General features: G+C 40.1%; 1 protein-coding gene across 1 annotated transcript in view; it reads left to right on the forward strand.

Moving 5' to 3' along the window:
• Dnah14 (dynein axonemal heavy chain 14) overlaps positions 1–14,679 on the forward strand; it is a 278,677-nt gene that overhangs the window by 27,119 nt on the left and 236,879 nt on the right. The window contains exons 5-8 of the mRNA XM_045144175.1: positions 2,284–2,436; positions 4,379–4,494; positions 7,768–7,830; positions 9,755–9,893. Of these exons, the coding sequence (XP_045000110.1) occupies positions 2,284–2,436; positions 4,379–4,494; positions 7,768–7,830; positions 9,755–9,893 (471 nt within the window). The remainder of the gene's footprint in view (positions 1–2,283; positions 2,437–4,378; positions 4,495–7,767; positions 7,831–9,754; positions 9,894–14,679) is intronic.

The raw sequence follows: 14,679 nt of genomic DNA on the forward strand, positions 1-14,679 counted from the left end.
TTAGAATACTAAACCATCAACATTATCAAATAAATTATAAACTTAGTATGCTCAGAAGGTTTCTGGAGTTGGCAGACAAATTTAATGGAAAATGGCATATATGTGAGTTGAAAACAAAGCCTTAGTCAGTATATATGGATAAATTTGTCAGTATGTGTTGCAATCAGGTTTACATTACTGACAGAAATCACCCAAGCAAGAAAAGCTTTTGGGGAAAAGGGGTTTATTTTGGCTTACAGACTCTAGGGGACATTCCACGATGGCAGGGAAAACGATGGCATGAGCAGAGGGTGGGCATCACCCCCTGGTCAACATAAGGTGGACGACAGCACCAGGAGAGTGTGCCAAACACTGGCAAGAGGAAACTGACTAGAACACCTGTAATCCCTCCCCTGACAATACACTGCCCCCTGGAGGGGTCAATTCCCAAATCTCCATCAGCTAGGAACCTAGCATTCAGATCACCTAAGTTTATGGGGGACACCTGAATCAAACCACCACATTCCTCCCCTGGCCCCCTTAAACTGATGACCATACATGATATAAAATGCAATGCATTCATCCAACTTTAAAAGTCCCCACAGTTTTTTTTATCAATTCCAGTGATGTCATACATTCCCATAATCCAAGGTCTTTTAACTAAGCCATAATACCAAAACAAACAAACAAACAAAAAGCATCAAAACCCATAATGGCACAGAATAAACATTCACACTGCAAAAGATGGCATTGGGTGTAGCAAAGAAATATTCAGCCAATACAAGATTTAAACAGGGCAAACACTGAACTCTGCAGCTTCAAGTCCAATAATTCTAGCCAGTGACAGACCTCCCAAGTTTGATAATTCTAACCAGCAACAAGTCTCTGGAGTTCCACTTCCATTCCTCCAGCTAGGCTACTCACTGTCCTGGAAAACTTTATCTGGGACCAGTAGCTGTCCTCAGCAACCTTCTCATGGTCCCCACATATTCACTGGGTCTCCACTGCAATCCACTGTTCATCCTCATGGCCTCATCAGATCTCCATGCAGGCATTGAGCAAACCTGCTTCACACTGCCCCAAGGCCATTTCCAAAACACAAGACCGTGTTGCAAATTCAATGAACCTCTCTTTCCTGCATTTCTTATACTCCACAATACCAGGTAGGGTGCCAATTTGTTAATCTGGGGGGGGGGTGGGAGGGGGTAAAGCAGACTTTGAAGAACAGGACACTCCTTGAGCATGCAGACCCCTTCAAAAGAGTCTACATTCTTCCTGTTGCCCCAGTGCAGGTCAGCTGGCCCAGTCTCAATGTTTGTAAATCTCTTAATTGCAGCTGAATGGGCAGCAGTTAACCCAACAATTTCATTTTTTCTGTGCCATATCCCTCTGCTCACACCAGTCCATTTCTCTGCAATAAAACCCTGCACAAGTTCTCAGGACCCAGGCATGATAACAAGCCTCTCACACAAACTACTTCTAGTCCAGTCCAGACAAAGCTCCTTTTCACCCTCACAAGCCAAACCTCACAGTCTATATCTATAGTTCTTACTGCATTCAGGTCTTGCAATTCTGACCAGAATAGTCTATCAAGCTGTACTTACAGCACTGCAAGGCATCTCTTAGGCCAAGGTTTCAAATCCTTCCACATTCCTCTTGAAAATCAGCTCCAAAAGGCCAAAGCCACACAATCGTGTGTCTAGCAGCAACACCATTCTTGGTACCAACACTACTGTTGAAGTCAGGTTCACATTGCTGACAGAAATCACTGGATCAAGAGCAGCTTTGGGGGTAAAAAAAAAAAAAAAAAAAGGTTTATTTTGGCTTACAGACTTGAGGGGATGGCAGGGAAAATGATGGCATGAGCAGAAAGAAGACGGACATTACCCCCTGGCCAACATAAGGTGGACAGAAGCAACAGGAGAGTGTGCCAAACACTGGCAAGGGGAAACTGGCTATAAAACCCATAACTCTGCCCCTAACAATACTGTGCCCCCAGGAGGCATTAATTCCCAAATCTCCATCAGCTAGGAACCTAGCATTCAGAACACCTAAGTTTATGGGGGACACCTGAATCAAACCACCACAGTATGTTTAATCACTATATTGTATTTAAAGATGTAAATTAAATATGTTGAATCTTTTATGATTGATCTTGTTGAACTTTGATTAGAAAGGATTTGATGTTATTTTTCCTAATGATACTTTGTGTTTTTTAAATCTATGTTCAAATTATTTCAGTTGTGTCTGTTCAGTCATTTTCTTAGTTAATTTAGTGACAATAATTTTCTTTTTAAATTTGAGAAACCTTTGAAAGATGATGGTGAATATGTATATGCTATTCCTCGGTATAATATCCATGGCTTTTTCAATGAGTATGATCTTCAGGTAGTCTCTGCCTATACAGCTAAAAACTGCAAAGAATTTTGGATTATTACTGCTTCGTTTGTCTCAAAGGTAATATATAATGGATGCCCTCAGCTTTCAGAATTATAACAAAGAATGATATTGTTCAATTCAGGATGGTATGGTAGTGTACATCTGAAGGCCAGGACTAGGGAGGCTGAGTGAAGCAAGAGGATTTTGAGTCCAAGGCTAACCTGCATTACAGAGAGGGGAGAGAGGCAGAGAGAGAGAATGGGTGCACCAGGGCCTCCAGCCACTGCAAATGAACTCCAGATGCATGTGCCACTATGTGCATCTGGCTTATGTGGATCCTGGGGAGTCAAACCTGGGTCCTTTGGCTTTGCAGGCAAGTGCCTTAACAGCTAAGCCATCGCTCCAGCCTTGGTATCTACTTTAGAATTTAATTGCATAAATTTCTATTTATGGTTGAGAAACTTAGCCATGTGAGGAGAACTTTGTCCAAGAACAAACTGCTTATAAGAAAGTTATTAATGACTTTTTCCCCCATTTTGAACAGATTTAAATTTGAAGGTTCAATTTGGAGAATTTTTTTCACCTTCTAATTGCATTATTAATATTTAGTGTGATTTTTTAAAAGAGAGAACTAGAAAACACATTTGTTGGTGTAAGGGGGAATAGTTTTCATTTTCATGTTTGTCAGAAATTTCAACACCAGATGTAGAAATTACTCTTTGGGAGTAATTACTCTGGGAGATGGCCAAGTGGGTAATGTTTGCCTTGAAAGTATGAGGGCCTGCATTTGGATCCTTAGCACCCAGGTAAAAGCCAGGTGTGACAGTGCAAGTTTGTCATCTCAGCGATGGACAGGAGAGAACAAGAGGAGTGCAAGGACTTCGTAGCTAAGTACTCCAGCCAAATTGGTGAGCTGCTGGTTCAGTAAGAGAACCTGCTTTAAAAGAAATAAATGGGAGAGCAATTGAGGAAGATGCCCAGTGTTGACCTCTGGCTTCTACATGCACTCACACATGTGCCCATGAATACTCACCCACACCTAAACATGTACCCACACACTAACACACACACACACACACACACACACACACCGCACGCATGCACAAATGCAAAAAGAGAACTCTATTATATTCTTACTTAGCAGTTGGATACTTACCACATTACATGTACTGGTTTCGATTATTTGTTTGATATCTGTTTTCTCCTAGTCTCCTAGCCTGCCAATTAACATAAACTCTTTTAAAATTATTTTTTAAAGTTTTAAAAATGATTACTATTATCAGAGGCAGAGAGAGGGAGAGAAAGAGAGAAAAAGAATGGGCATGCCAAGACTTCCAACCATTGCAAATGAACTCCAGATGTATGTGCCACTACGTGCATCTGGCTTACATGGGATCTGGAGAATTGAACCTGAGTACTTAGGCATCACAGGCTAGTACCTTAGCTGCTAAGCTGTATCTCTAGCCCTAAAAAAAAAAAAAAAAAAAAAAAAAAAGCCTCTTGCAGGGCTACATCTATATTAAATAAAGTTGTATGCACAGATATGGAATATTTACAACATGCCATACCAAATGAGAATGAAAGGAACCATTGAACAATTCAGCTGCTAAATCTGTATAGTTAAAACTGAATGCACAAACACTATTCTTTTCTTTTTGCTTCATCCATGGTGCTAGGGATCCAACCCATGAGTTCATACATTCTAGCAAGCCACGTCTCCAGTCAAGTTCACTACTGTTCTTACGGAAGACATGAAAGTTGTAAGATGAAACATCTGAGTGATTATCTGTGAAAAATATTATATTTCGGGGTAGAAAGCTGTTGTGTCTTATCTTCTCTGTGGAAGCACAAGCAAGCCAGCAAGAGAAAAGGGCAAGACCGACAGGAGTCAAATTTGAGTGTAGATGACGTGGTGAGAGTTCAGATGCAGAAGCCAAACACAAGCTTTCTTAATTTCTTGAAAATAGCGCCTATTTTTAAAAGAAATGCAACTCATACTTTTTGTGCTTTATGCTTGTAGGTTATTAAGACAGGTGGTGATACAGAAGAGCTGGATCTCATACCTACTACACAATGGCTGTTAGAAAGACAACAATACTATTTATTACAGAAATTTAAGATATTTTACAATTTCCGGTGAGAGAAATGGAAAGAAATCTGTTGTTTGTACTTGGCTCCTGTAGTAAAAGCAGTTGCCTGGGTGACATCTGGTTTCCACTATAGTAACACCATGTTGATGAGGAGTGAGAGGAGAAATGGGTGTTCCATTTTATATAAAGGAAGCTTCTTACTCCTTTAAGTATTAAGACTTTAAATTTTAGACCCTCCTGAATAAATTTTACTGAAATGTTGTTTTTATGACCAAACATAGTAAAATAGACTACATTGAGTTTGCTTTTTTTTTTCTATGCCTTTTTTTTTTTTTTTTTTTTTTTTTGGTTTTTTGAGATAGGGTCTCAGTCTAGCCCAGGCTGACCTGAAATTCACTCTGTAGTCTCAGGATGACCTTGAACTCTCAGCGATCCTCCTACCTCTGCCTCCCGAGTGCTGGGATTAAAGGCGTGCGCCAACACACCCAGCTTTCTATACCTTTTTTAATTGATGAATATTTATTGAGCATCCAAGCATTAGGAGGACATTGCCAATGACCCACTGAGCTGTCCAGAAGGGGCAGAGTGAAAACCTACTTTTGGGTGAAGGGCAGAAGGTTCTGTCTTGCCTCGATGGGTGGTATGACAAGAAAAAGAAAAAGAAAATATGCCATGCACTATTTTAAATGCAGGGTTACTGTATGGGACAAACCAAACCATTACCCTGCTTATAAAGAACCTACATTAAAGCCGGGCGTGGTTGCGCATGCCTTTAATCCCAGCACTTGGGAGGCAGAGGATCTCATGAGTTCGAGGCCAGCCTGAGAGTACATAGTGAATTCCAGGTCAACCTGAGCCAGAGTGAGACCCTACCTCGAAAAACCAAAACAAAACAAAGCAAAAAAGAACCTACATTATAAACAAACATGTGAACATGTATAATGTCAGCTGGAGATGAAATGCAATGAAGGAATGTAAAACAATAAGTTGTTGAATAAAGTTCATGGTTGAGAATTTTCTCTCCTTCTAAAGTACTTGACATTCATCTCATTGTAACAGATTTTGAGATTGTGACAGACATTTTATGTTTGTACAGTACCTTGTGACAATTTTCGTATTTTTCTTAAATATTTGCCTTTTCTTTTTTTACTACTATTTGTTGGGGCTAGGAAAATATGTAGATTACACAGGAGTAAATATAAAACATAAGATTTTATGATATGGGTTGGAAGGACAGCTCAGTAAAATGCTTGTCTTGTAAGAATGAGGACCTGAGTTCAATCCCCAGAACTTGCAGGGAAATAACCCAGGTGTGGTGACACACACTTGTCATCTCAGGCAGTAAGACAAATGGCTTCCTGCGGCTCACTGGCCAGCCAGTCTAGTCAAGTTGCAAGACAGTGAGAGACCTTGTGTCAAAAAGATGTGGATGGTACCTGAGGAATTACATCTAAGGCTGTCTTCCTCTGACTACCACAGGCATGTGTACACACATGACCTACATACAAGTATACCTGCACACAAGCAGAAAATTATATATATATATATATATATATATATATATATATATATATATATATATGTACATACATATAATATATATATACACATATATATACATACATATAATATATATACATACATACATACATATATTCACAGTGATTAACCCAGGCCCCACACATGCTAGGCATATGCTCTATGACTAAGCTGTGCCCTAGCCTGAGATAAATAATATTTTAGATTCTTATTATATGTAACATGATAGGCAGCTAAATTGAGAATCTGAGAAGCATTTCAACAAAAGTATGGGCTTTTGTAGCAGAACAGTTGCTCACTTATTGAGCAATATTTATTGTATTTTGTTTTTTGAGGCAGGGTTTCATTCTAGCACAGGCTGACCTACAACTCTCTCTGTAGCCCCAGACTGGTCTCAGATTCACTATCTCAGCCTCCCAAGTGCCAGGATTCTAGGTATGAGCCACCATACCTGGTTTAACATGTATCTATTCTGCTTCACTAGTGTGAACACTGGAAATAGAACCATGAAAAAATATACAGTGTCTATAGAACTTATATTTTAATGGAGGGAGATGGACAATGAATAAGTAACTAAACACAATAGTTTTGGGTAGTAATTAGGACCAGAAAGACAATTAAAATACAGGCAATAGATGCGTGTATGGGTTGCAACTGTAAATCAATTGGCAGGACATGTGGTATTTAAGTAAGACTTAAATGATGGTAAGGAACTGGTATGTGAGAACTTAAGAGGAAGTTCCAAGGCAGTAGCATGCTCAGCAATAGAAATGGTGTGACTGGCTCATCAAAGAGATTGGCGGGAAGCTGGTTTTGTTCTTTTCTGGGACCTAAGCCACAACTGATGAAGGTAACTGTTGCAGTTATTTTCTTGTGGCTGGACAAACACCCAGTCAGAGCAGCTTACGGGAGGAGAGGGTTTCTTTCCGGCTTACAGAATCTAGAGGAAGCACTGTCACCGGGGGAAGAAGGTGGCTCACTTCCCTAGATCCTTAGCAGGGACAAACAACTCCAGCAAGCAGCAAGGTCCAACAGCAAGCACACAGGCACAGCCAGAGCTCCAATTGCTCTGAACATGCCTTAGGACTAGACTCAGGACCTGCCCCCAGTGGCACACCCTCCAGCTGGCTGCTGGAGATGCAAATTGCAAGCTCAATCTTACCTTTAAAAATTCCTGAGTCTATGGGACCGTACATTTAGGCCACCACAGTGATTAACAGTTTTGAGGAGTTTCTTATCAATGATATGCCTCTGTTTAGTTATTAGGCTCTATGGGTTTCTGGTTCTGCATTATTGGCATAAGATATTACTGAAAGGAACTATTTCCATATTTGTTTACTTAAAACTGTATCTGCGCCAGACTGCCATCCTTGCCTTGTAATAAGTCGACAGGTCCAGTCTACTCTGAATAATTGTCATTGAACATTGAACTTTAAGTACTCTTGATGTAGGAATTAGCTTTCAATATAGCAAGTATGTATAAAGAAAAATAATACATTTTTGTAGATTTTAGTATTTACTGGAATGTTGTAGTCAAGCGAATCCTGCATTTATTATAATTACAATGAGTTTAACTTACATTTGCATTTTGCTTTTTATCCTGTTGATAGTTTTGGAGAAAATTTATAGAGTTTAGTTTTTATTTCTCCAAGCTCAGGTGGAAAGAATGAAACAGAGTGTAAGGAATCATATAATGTTACTAAGCTCTTAATAAATTCATTCCACTTATGATTTGTGAATATAGACTGTAAGAAATATGTTGATTTTTTTTTTTTTTTAGAATTAACAAAGCCTTTGTTACCTGGAAACTGAATGTTAGAAGAATTAAAACCGAGAAAAGCAGGTAAAGGCTTGCTATGCAATGTGTTAAAATTTTAAGAACAAGCTATATTTTTTAAGTGCAGTGTGAAAGTATATCCTACCTCCTCCAGCCACCTTCTACCTCCCAGTGCTTCCCCTGCTCCCCAGTAATGCTATCAGATTATGAATTCTTGTCCGGGGGTGACTGAACGAGCTCACTGTGTTCAGCAGAATTGGTGTGACTGGCTCATTGAAGAGACTGGCAGAAGCTGGTTCTGGTAGTCATTAGCAGTTTCATGTTCTGTGATACTTATGTAGTATCAGGAGGCCTTAGGATAAAGCACACAAGGTTATAGACAGGGTGGTACAAATGAAGGGGTCATAAAGCTTAAGTTTCACTAGCTTCGTGGTATGTAAAGCTCTTACTTATAAAATGAAAACGTAGGGAAAAGCTATGTTAAGAAGTTGTAAAGCTTAAAGATTTGTCTCACCGTAAGGAGCATGAAGATCAGAGGGCTGGTTCGATTTTGTTTTAATTGATACAATTACTAAGGTGCCTTATTCCTCTTCAAGTGTAGTCCTTGTATTATTTGCAGTGTTAGCAGTGATTTCTTTTGCCTCTGTGATCATGACCATACAGGAAGAAAGAGGCGGAACAAAGACCATGGGCCATCTTCTCTACTTTAGAAAACAGGATCAAGGGAGATGGCTCCGTGGATAAAGAGCTTGTTATACAACTCTGAGTTCAGATCCCTAGATCTCACTCGTGGTAGTTTGAATAGATGCCCCACAGTAGATCCAGTTTATTAAAACTTCTTGGATTTACAACTACTTGGCTGGAGGAAGTATCACTGGGTGGATCTTAGGGTCCAACTATAAGGTGTGCTGGTAGGTTTGGAATTCCATTCTGAAGATATGCAAAGTACCTGAGTTCCACCTGGAATTCCTAAGTGTGTGTGTGTGTGTGTGTGTGTGTGTGTGTGTGTGTGGTGGCTTTGGGGATTTTTGCTTGTGGTTTTTTCTCTCTCTCTGCTTGGACCTATGAAAGTAGGCCAGCTTCTTCTGCCATTATGGAACATCCCTGGATCTATAAGCTTCAATAAATCCCTTCTTCCATAACTGTGCCTGGTCTGGAAGTTCATCTCAGCGACCTGGAAGCTGTCTACTCCACTTAAAAGCCACAGCATAGCAGGCTTCTGTAATCTCAATGGGTGTGCAGTGAGAGGGGTGGCAGGAATAGAATTTTCCAGAAGGCTCATGAATGGCATGATAAACAAGAGGCTCTGCCTCAATAAAATGAGGTAGAAGGCAAGGACTGATCCAACAGTAGCCCTCCTACATCCATACACACACTGTGGCATGTGAGTCCCTCCACTCATGAACATACACACACACACACACACACACACACACACACAATAAATAAATAAATAACATAAGTAGTTTTCTTTGGGGGTTTCCATTGTGGGACTAGGCATTCTTGGTGAGGGTATTTTCCCTTTGATTCTTATGTTATTTATTTTGTGTTGGGGCCTTGCCTATCTGAAGGTAATCCCTTTATACTACTAAGAATGCAGCAAAGCATCTCTATTGAGTGGCTTGGTCGGCCTTGAAGGGGGAGGGACGTGGGCTGGTAGTCTTTTCATGGATCTGGGCTAGGCACACTAAAAGATGAGTAGCCTACTCTGTGGGTGAGCAGTCTCCACAGGGATCAGAGTTTGGAGCCCTAGGGCGTATGACCAGTGCAACCGGTGTAGGAAGGTCTACCCTGTTGTTCCTACTAAGGCACCGCAGACAGGTAGCCAGGGAGTAAGGACGGCTCAAATGGGCCCGATTCCCATTAATCTCCAGTCAGTAATGCCACACATTGTAACCCCAGGCATATGGACTAAACTTTGCTAGTCACCTCTCTATTAATTTTCTTCATTTGGAATTAAAGCTGCCTCTGGGAAAAATTTAACTTGCAGGTCATTTTTGTACAGCCGTCTTTTCATGGCTGACGAGCTGTTTCAAGCATGTTTGCTTTATATCAAAAGCCTCTGTGAAGACGCACTTAGCTGCAAAGTTGGTGACAAGGACCATGCACGCGCTGTATCTCTTGTAAAGGTGAGTGGAAGTACAGCGCCACGCGCCAATGCTGGGGACGGGCTCAGTGGCCAAGTCGCTCGCTCTCCAAGCGTGCAGACCTGTGAGCTTCTCAGCCCTCAAATAACACTGGGCACAAAGTGATGCACAGTTCACATGTGCCCGTGACATTGGGAGGTATAGTCATGAGAATCTCAAAGCTCACGGGACCAGCTAAACTGGCCGTCCTGGCAGCAAAACCAGTAAGAGAGCCGGTCTCAAGCAAGGGGGAAAGAGAAAACCCGTATTCTGAGTTTGTCCTTTGACTTCCTCATATACTCTGTAACACACATATGCCCATACACACATACACACACAAAAAAATAAATGAAATATAAATCTAAGTAGACTAGTGTTGGTATGGAGAAATTGGGAAGAGCAAAAAGGGTTTTGAATAATAAGAGTATAGATTCATGAGAAATCTATCTCCTATGTGTCTATGGATGATTTATGTTGTAAATTGGTAGCAAAGAAAATGATTTCCTTTAGTAGTTAATGCCTTAGAATTTCTTTCTGACATACACAACACACACACACACATATATTGGTTTTTCGAGGTAGGGTCTCACTCTAGCCCAGGCTGACCCGGAATTCACTTTGTGTTCTTAGGATAGCCCTGAACTCATGGCAATTCTCCTACCTCTGCCTCCTGAGTGCAGAGATAATGGCCTGTGCCACCACACCTGGCTCTGATATATATTTTTAAATATATTTTTATTTATTTGCAAAAAGAGATAGAGACAGGTAGAGAATAGGCATGCCAGGGCATTTTGCCACTGGAAATGAACTCCAGGTGTATGTACCACTTTGTGCATTTGGCTTTACATGCGTACTGGGGAATCAACCTCAGGCCATTAGGTTTTGCAAGCAAGGGTCTTAACTACCTGCCAATCCATCTCTCCAACCCCTTGCTGATATTTTAACATGGATCTATGAAGCCCTTTACCAAATGTGCAATATTATTAATAACTAATTATGTCTAGCATATCATAATTACCAGCTACTCTTTCCATGACACATCATGTTAAGAACTTGCCACATGTTGTAACTCAGAGATTATGGTTAAATTTAGGAATTCTCCTATTTAAGTAATCTAGAAAAGATGAGCTTATTAGTGACCAGATTTATTTAATTTATAAGTTTTTGAAATGATCAAACACATAGAAGTATAAATCTTAAGGTTTACTGAATAGTTGAATAGATTTAACTTCATTGCTCCAGGGTATGAGGGAGATATAATGAAAAATATTTTTTTTAATTTTACTGTCATCTAGACTTAGAAATAGTAAAGGGACTTAGGCAAGTTATGAATTTAAAAATCTCTAAAATTTATTTTGTCAACTATACATGTAATTATATCAATAATTGCAATCAACATATTTTTAGATTCAATAATGTTTAGTAATTATTCAGTCCTCTTTGAGTGAATAACTAAGAGAATTAATCACTACAGATGAGACATATTTTGTATATCTGTATTGAGAATATTGATATTTCCTTTTTTAATCTCTTAGCTTTCTGGGACAGGATCTGTCTATGTCGGTCAGGTTGGGCTGGAAATTGCAATGTAGTCCAGGCTGGCCTTGAGCTTGCCATCTCACTGCCTTAAATTCCCTAGTAATAGGATTATAAGAATGTGCCACTGTCCTTGCTGAGTATTAGTTTAAAAGTATCCAACTTAGTTGAAATAGGAGAGTAAATTTGATATGATTTGCATGTAGACCGCAATACCTATGTCTTATGAATATGAATTAGCAAGTCTGTATTTGAGATGGTAGTGCTAAGAGTGACGGAGAAAGTTTGTGAGGATTTCTGGAGGTTTCAGGCCACAGTGGCTCTCCCTCAGAACATCAGGAAGAGCAGAAGAAACTTCGGAGGTGACAGAGAAGCATTTAACACATTTTTATTTTATGAAAAGTGCTGTCCAAAGGAGATGAATGTAAAGCAAAAACAAACCACTTATTGTCAATCTGTTCTGAAAGATATGATTCTTTTTGCATGTCTATGTGTGTGGTGTATGTGCATGTATAAGCATGTGCATAAGTGAGTGGACACGTGCATATGAGCGTGGAGGCCAGAGGCCAACATCAGTTATCTTCTGCAACATCTGTCCACCTTAGTTTTTTTTGTTTTTGTTTTTGTTTTTGTTTTTCGAGGTATGGTCTCACTCTGGCTCAGGCTGACTTGGAATTCACTATGTAGTCTCAGGGTTGCCTCAAACTCACAGCGATCCTCCTACCTCTGCTTCCCGTGTGCTGGGATTAAAGGTGTGCGCCACCACTCCTGGCTCCACCTTAGTTTTTTAGGAAAGTTCTCTCATTAGACCTAGAGCTCACCCATTTGGCTAGACTAGCAATCCAGCAAGTTCCAGTGACTTGGATCTGCCTCTCCAACACTAGGATTACAGGTGCATGTCACTATGCCCATCTTTTATATCAGTGCTGGGGATCCAAATGCCAGCTCATGCTTGCATGGCCAGTATTTCACCAACTGAGTCATCTCCAAAGTCCCAAAAAAGATAATTCCTTACATGGAAAATGATAACTCATTTTAGAGGTAATCCCTTTATTTTACTAGTCATTCCAGATAACCACTTAACAAAATATTAACCAAAGAATGTTTATTGGCCAATAACCTTCATAAAACTGTCATATTGCAGAAATTCAAAGGAAGCATAGGAGAATAGCCTTCTTTGAAGTTAGACTTAGGGCGTGCTTTGTATTATGAGCTAGGCCACTCTAGATTTGAATAGAGTGGTAGGGATAACAGCTAACTAAGGAAGTTAAATATGATTGATTGATTGATTGATTTTTTAGAGAGAAAGAGGCAGAGAGAGAGAGGAGAGAATGGACACACCAGGGCCTCCAGCCACTGCAAACAAACTCCAGACGCATGCGCCCCCTTGTGCACCTGCTTTACGTTGGTCCTGGAGAATTGAACCAGGATCCTTTGACTTTGCAGACAAACCCCTTAACCGCTAAGCCATCTTTCCAGCACCCTAAGGAAGTTAAATATGGACAAAACATTGAATTCTCTTTGATTTGAAAGCCAGGTAGAGTCATACGTGTCAGCCCAAGCATAATGGGTAGGATTCAAAATTGAAAAGGACAAGGGCATGCCTACCGTTTACGTGATGGGAGTCACTGAGATTAAAGAAGCCAGAAGAGGGAGAAGGGGAGCAGAGAGTCACAACCCAGGAGCAGAGGGTTTGGGAATAGAAGACGGTCAGTGTGCAAGAGACCTGAGAATGCAAATGCCAATGGAGACTGGAAATGAAGCAAGGCTTGTGAATGTGAAGCTCTCTCCACAGTAAATGCCATGAGCATTACTCATGGGTACGCCAGCATAGCTTATGGGATGACAACAACACATCTTTTGTTGTTTCAGCCTTTACTTTTTGAGACAGGATCTCACTGTATTCCATGTTAGTCTCTAATGAGCAATTCTCCTGTCTCTGGCTCCCAAGTACAAAACAATACCTTTTAATAGGGTGACATTTCTAGAACAGGAAGGTAAAAGACCATTTGTAGATCATTTTGCCCCGAATTTCAAAGACCAAAACTTGAGTTTTGGAGGGATCCATATTAGTTCAAGTTTACAAAATTCAAGAGCCAAGTTGGGTTCTTTGGAAAATATTTTGCGTGCTGGATCAGGGTGTAAATCCTATGTCTGGCCCCTTTGGGAGAGCAGGTAGCGGGTAGGCTGATGATTACATCTTCAACAAGTGGCCACATAAAATTTTAGAACTATTTCTAGAGAACTATTTTTGGTTTTATTAAAAGTATTTTTGCCAGTCATGGTGATATACACCTTTAATCCCAGCACTCGGGAGGCAGAAATAGGAGTATCGTCATGGGTTTGAGGTCACCCTGAGACTGCATAGTGAATTCCAGGTTAGCCTGGGCTAGACTGAGACCCTACCTCGAAAAATGAATATATATGTATGTATATGTATGTGTGTGTATATATATATATACATACATACATACATACATACATACATAAATATTTGAGAGACAGAATATTCAGATACATCAGGGCCTCTTGCCAGTTAGAATGAACTCCAGACACATGTGCCACTTTGTGCATCTGGCCATACATGGGTACTGGAGAATTAAACCCAGGCCAGCAGGTTTTGTCAGCAAGTTCCTTTAACTGATAAGCCATCACACCAGCCCTAAGAACAACTATTGATAATGTCCAAGGATGGTTCTGTGAGGACAGTTTTGTTTGACTGGTTTGTGGGGAAAAATGCAAGTGGAAAGACACTAAAAAATAATTAGTATATAATAAAACAGTACAAGCATGAGCAGAATGGACTAGCAATGAAACCAGAAGAATTTTGAGACATATTTTATTAGAAAAATTAAGACCTGGTAATTAGACCTAGGACCAAGACAAGGAAAAAAAGTAAATACCATAAGCTCTTGTTTTGTTTTTTTTTTTTAATTTGGAGAATATACATTTCTTAACTGTTTTTTAAAATTAATTTTTAAACATATTTTATTTATTTATTTGAGAGACAGAGAGAAAGAGAAAAGGAGAGAATGGGCACACCAGGGCCTCTAGCAACTGCAAACGAACTCCAGATGCATGCGCCCCCTTGTGCTCTGGCTTACATGGGTCCTGGGGAATTGAACCGGGATCCTCTGGCTTTGCAGGCAAATGCCTAAACTGCTAAGCCATCTCTCCAGCCCCTTTTGGTTCTTATTTTAAAATATGTTTTATTTATTTATTTACTTGAAAGATAGGACTGGAATACAGCTAA

This window comes from Jaculus jaculus, chromosome 1, assembly GCF_020740685.1.
Source record: "Jaculus jaculus isolate mJacJac1 chromosome 1, mJacJac1.mat.Y.cur, whole genome shotgun sequence".
Classification (NCBI taxonomy): domain Eukaryota; kingdom Metazoa; phylum Chordata; class Mammalia; order Rodentia; family Dipodidae; genus Jaculus; species Jaculus jaculus.